The following is a 5,143-nucleotide window of genomic DNA, read 5'->3' on the forward strand; positions in this document are numbered from 1 at the left end:
CCAACATTTTCTGCAGTATCTCAAGTTTCTTCTTTCTTTTTTGCTTATAAAAAAGGACCTCCTTCTCTTTGTTTTTGCTTTAAATTCGGGAAATGGGTGTCACAGTATCTGCACTTTCTTGAATCTTTAGGCCTTTGGGGGATTAGAAAACAAGTTAGGAGATAGGTTTGTGATCTGTCTTGGTCTTGGAGAAAGTGAACAAGAGATCTTTGTACCAGGCCAAACTTATTGCCCGCAGAAATTGTTGGGCTTTTGGTTTATATAAAGAAGCTTTGTAGAACACCCCACATTGTACAAGCCATTTTCCTCTTGGGTGTTTTTTTTTGGGCGGATTCCAAGTGAGGTGTGACCGTGTGAGAGAATGGGAGTTGGGTTGTGGCGATTCATTCTTGCTGCTTTTGCTGGAGTGCTTGTCTTCTTTCATGGCTTCTGTTCTTCAGAGAAAGGTGCCCAGTCTTCACTACCCTTTTTTCTTTCTTTTTTCTTTTTTCTTTTTTTTGCATTTTGCTGCTTGCCCTTTGTACATTTTTCTGAAAGGAAGTCCCTTGCTTACACAATTTGGTAACATAAAATATGCATAATAAGTCTCTCCAATCCATTCAAATTTTCACCAATAATGAATTTCCCTTCATTTTTCTTTTCTCCTCCTAAGGCTATGTTTGATTCCACAATATTTGAGGGAAAATAAATAAATAAATTTTAAATTAATAGATAATTTTAAATTCATTTTATTTATTTTAATTCTTCTATATAAAATATGGATAAATGACATATTTAATTTTTTTAATGGAAATCAAATATAACAAAATCATTTTTTTAACATATATATATATATATATATATATATATATATTAATATTTCTTATTTAACAATGGAATAAATCAGATATTGAAATTGATTTTGTTTGACAATGGGGTAAATTCAATGTTTTAGGAGGTAAAAGGTCATCAATTTGAAAAAAGTGGCTTATATTTTAACCGTTGATCCTATTAATATCACAATGTCACAAGTTTACAAGCATGTAAACTTGGCCTCATTTACCACCTCACGTGTCTGAAAAATGTGCTACTAAAAAGCTACCCGTATTTTGAATTAAACGTAGATAACTATCACAAAGGCCTTGCTGCACAAGACCCTGTGGTTGGTTGGAGGCCCCCGATTTCATGCAGTTAAGTATCAGAAGAACAGGAATATAACCCATGACTCTGGCTTCATACTAAATGATATGTTTCCATCAAAATCGATACTACTCTCATCGCAGTCAAGTTCTAATAAATGCCATGCAGTGACCCAAAAATAATAGAAATCTGGGGTCCAAAAATAAGTTACCTGTCGAGAGTGTGGCAGGTGGTTGGACATTTTCGTAATTAACAATGTTTCAATGGTGTCAGTTTCATTTGGGCATGCATGGGGGTCGTCTTCATTGTAATTAATTCAGCCATACCAACCTCACCAACCAAAAGCATAAAATGCGGCTCTTTTAATGTTGTCGAGCTTTTGATAATTTTCTACAATAATGTTGATTATTGTATGAATGTTAATGTACAGAGAGTGTACTGAATTAGTATAATCTTTCTCTTTACAGCTCCAAACTACAGCTTCATGCACCAAGCCACGTCCGCGCCGGCGATTTCATACTACGACTACATCATTGTCGGCGGTGGTACAGCCGGCTGCCCCTTAGCCGCCACTCTCTCCCAAAACTACAGCGTTTTGCTCCTGGAACGTGGCGGCGCACCCTACGGCAACCCCAACATCACCAATCTGGGTTCCTTTGGCGCCCCATTCTCCGACTTCTCTCCAACATCGCCGTCGCAGCGGTTCGTATCAGAGGACGGCGTTATTAACGCTCGCGCGCGAGTTCTTGGCGGCGGAAGTTGCTTGAACGCGGGGTTCTACACACGCGCGGGGCCGGATTATGTGGAAGAGGTGGGGTGGGATAGTGGGATGGTGAAGGAGTCGTATGAGTGGGTGGAGAAGGTGGTGGCGTTCAAGCCGCCGATGCGGCAGTGGCAGTCGGCGGTGAGAGATGGGCTGCTTGAGGTTGGGGTGTTGCCGTACAATGGGTTTACGTATGACCATATATATGGGACCAAGATTGGTGGAACCATATTTGACCCCGACGGCCACCGTCACACGGCGGCTGATCTGCTGCAATATGCTAACCCTACCGGACTTACTGTTCTTCTTCATGCAACTGTGCATAAGATCACCTTCAGAAGAAGAGGTATCATTTTTTTATTTCTTCAATTAAAAAAAAAATATAGTTTTGTTTAAATTTTTTTATGTAAATGATGACATCACTGGATGAATTAAACAGGAAAGGTAAGGCCAGTGGCTCATGGGGTGATATTCAGAGACGTGTTAGGGAAGAAGCACAAAGCGTACCTGAAGAGGGACTCCAAGAATGAGATCATAGTCTCATCTGGAGCACTTGGAAGCCCACAACTGTTGATGTTGAGTGGGGTGGGCCCAGCCCAGCAAATTAAGGCCCATAACATTTCACTTGTACTTGACCTGCCCATGGTGGGCCAGAGGATGTCAGATAACCCAATGAACGCCATCTTCATTCCCTCTCCTCTCCCAGTTGAGGTCTCTCTCATTCAAGTCGTGGGCATCACCCACTCTGGCACCTACATCGAAGCCGCAAGCGGTGAAAACTTCGCCGCTAGCGGTCCTCAAAGGGACTTCGGAATGTTCTCCCCCAAGGTACACGTACACTTCATCCCCCATTTCTGCTTTCCTTTTTCTTTTGGGCTTTTGGCCTTTTGGACCATCATGATGACCCATTGGGCCCAAATATGAAACAACCCATTTGCAGATTGGACAGCTGGCAACAGTGCCCCCAAAGCAAAGAACACCAGAAGCCATAGCCAAAGCCATAGATTCCATGAGCAAGCTTGACGAAACAGCCTTCAGAGGAGGATTCATCCTTGAGAAAATCATGGGCCCAATCTCCACGGGCCATCTGGAGCTCCAAAGCCGCAACCCCAACGACAACCCCTCCGTAACATTCAACTACTTCAAAGAGCCTGAGGACTTACAGAGATGTGTTAATGGCATGCAAATCATTGAAAAAATAATAGAGTCAAAGGCATTCTCCCAATTCAAATATGATTACTTATCAGTCCCAGCATTGATCAACATGACCCTCAATTTCCCAGTCAACTTGGTGCCAAGGCATGATAATGCTTCCACCTCCCTAGAGCAGTTCTGTAAGGACACCGTGATGACTATATGGCATTATCATGGAGGCTGCCAAGTTGGTAGCGTGGTGGATCATGATTATAAGGTTCTTGGCGTTGATGCCCTACGAGTCATCGATGGATCAACCTTCAACGCCTCTCCTGGGACTAATCCTCAGGCCACCGTCATGATGCTTGGAAGGTATATACATCTAAATATTACATCCTACTCAATTGATATTGAAATAATCCTAGACCATATCAGCATATGTTACTACTCGAGAGATGATGCTTGATTTTTTATGGCGCAGGTACATGGGACTAAGGATTCTGAGCGAGAGACTTGCGAGTGATTTGTCCAAGTAGATGGACGATGAGCATCAGTACTTGTTTTATTTTTTATGGAGATTCATGCGCTTGAGTTAGAGGAATTGATCAGTTGGGAGTTGATAATAGTTTGAAGCAACTCTTGGTCTAGAAAGAGGTTAATTGAGAATGAAAAATGTGTTCAGTCCTTGTTTGCTCTTTAATACTACATTAGTTACGGTTGTGCATGGAGATTTATTTCCTTGTTGAAACTTGTTAGTGGATTGATTAAAGGTTGGTTTGCTTGTCGACAATTGTTTGTGAAGGTAGTCAACATGATGAAGGAAAATGAACATGGATTTAGGATGGGTAAATCTTAAGAAAATTAAATGCCCCTAGCTAGCTAGGTCCAATATTTTAAATAAATGGGTACTATATAACAATGCATTATAAACATTGATGTCTGAAATATAATGAAGGTAGTAACACCTCAAAGTATAGAAGTCATAAAAGAACGATCTTTGGTGTAGTTAAATTATAGGGACAATGCTATTGTAGAAATGATCAGAAAATTCAAAAAGTTGCATAAAGAAAATCCACTGGCAACAGGCTAGAGCTGAAAGCTCTTGAAATAATGGTAGAGTTGAAGCCAAAGTAGATAAATTAGGTGATGAATATTTGACAGAAAACTGTGAAAGGTAATGAATATATGAGAGAAAAGAAGGAAAAAGTAAAGATTTGAAATAAGGATAGAATATATGGGGTCTACCCATTACTCTACAACTAATGGGAATTGGTTAGAACCAATCTGCAAATATCTAAGTTCAACTTCACATGGGATCATAATGAAACAAACAGTTGTCAGATTCTGAGAGAGGAAAGGTTAGATTAGACATGTCCATAAGTTAGTGATGAAGTAGGTAACACTCCTATTAAAGGGCTGAGTTAGAAGAACAACTCAACATCAGATACTAAAAATTTCAACTTATTCAGACCAAATGAATGATGGTTTCTCAAACAAATTAATGCAATCGATCGAGGATTGATACCAATTTTTGTTTTCTTAGTAAAAGAACAAACAGAGATATGTGCACCTTCATAGGCCAGATACATGGAAGACAAAAGCATTTGAAGACTATGGGCATTGTCCTGATTGGACAAAAATAACATTGGATCCAAGGTTGTGTTGAATTCAGAGTCACCCAAAAGACGAAAACATAAAGCACAATAAAAAAACGAGAGGAATATGACACAGAATATACCTTGAGGGCCAGAATTTCTTGCCTCCTTCTGTAAGCGAAAGAGGGCATCTCTCCTCTGGACTGCTTTTTCTCATCCTCCCTGATCCAAACAGATATGGAGGAAAAAAAACATTCATGGGTCGAAATCATGCTATGTAGAATCTCAAACATTAGTAAGAAGCTTTTGATCAGACAAGAGCCTTTGCATGGAATGCTAACTTTAAGAGAAGGCATCAAAGGATATCCCTGGCATAACCCTCTAGCATATGCCATTTCTCAATGGCTTATTCCATAGCTAGGCCTCGAAAAGAAGAGCTTTCTGGACTATATATATGTGAAGCTCAAGGGTCCCCTAATTGGCATAACCCAGATGATCATGTGGCGAGCGGACAGTGTTCACTACTAAGCGA

General features: G+C 40.3%; 1 protein-coding gene across 2 annotated transcripts; it reads left to right on the forward strand.

Moving 5' to 3' along the window:
• Positions 1-3,806, forward strand: LOC100266705 (protein HOTHEAD). 2 transcript variants are annotated; one of them, XM_002282474.4, is made up of 5 exons: positions 2-446; positions 1,587-2,228; positions 2,322-2,710; positions 2,823-3,388; positions 3,498-3,806. In XM_002282474.4, exons 1-5 carry the CDS (start codon positions 362-364, stop codon positions 3,550-3,552), a joined length of 1,737 nt encoding a protein of 578 aa, XP_002282510.2. In that variant the 5' UTR covers positions 2-361; the 3' UTR covers positions 3,553-3,806. The 2 variants fall into 2 exon arrangements, with proteins under 2 accessions (XP_059599185.1, XP_002282510.2); XM_059743202.1 differs by having other exon boundaries at positions 1-446; positions 2,823-3,806.
• Positions 3,807-5,143: the final 1,337 nt, after the last annotated feature.

Source organism: Vitis vinifera, chromosome 2 (genome assembly GCF_030704535.1).
Source record: "Vitis vinifera cultivar Pinot Noir 40024 chromosome 2, ASM3070453v1".
NCBI lineage: Eukaryota > Viridiplantae > Streptophyta > Magnoliopsida > Vitales > Vitaceae > Vitis > Vitis vinifera.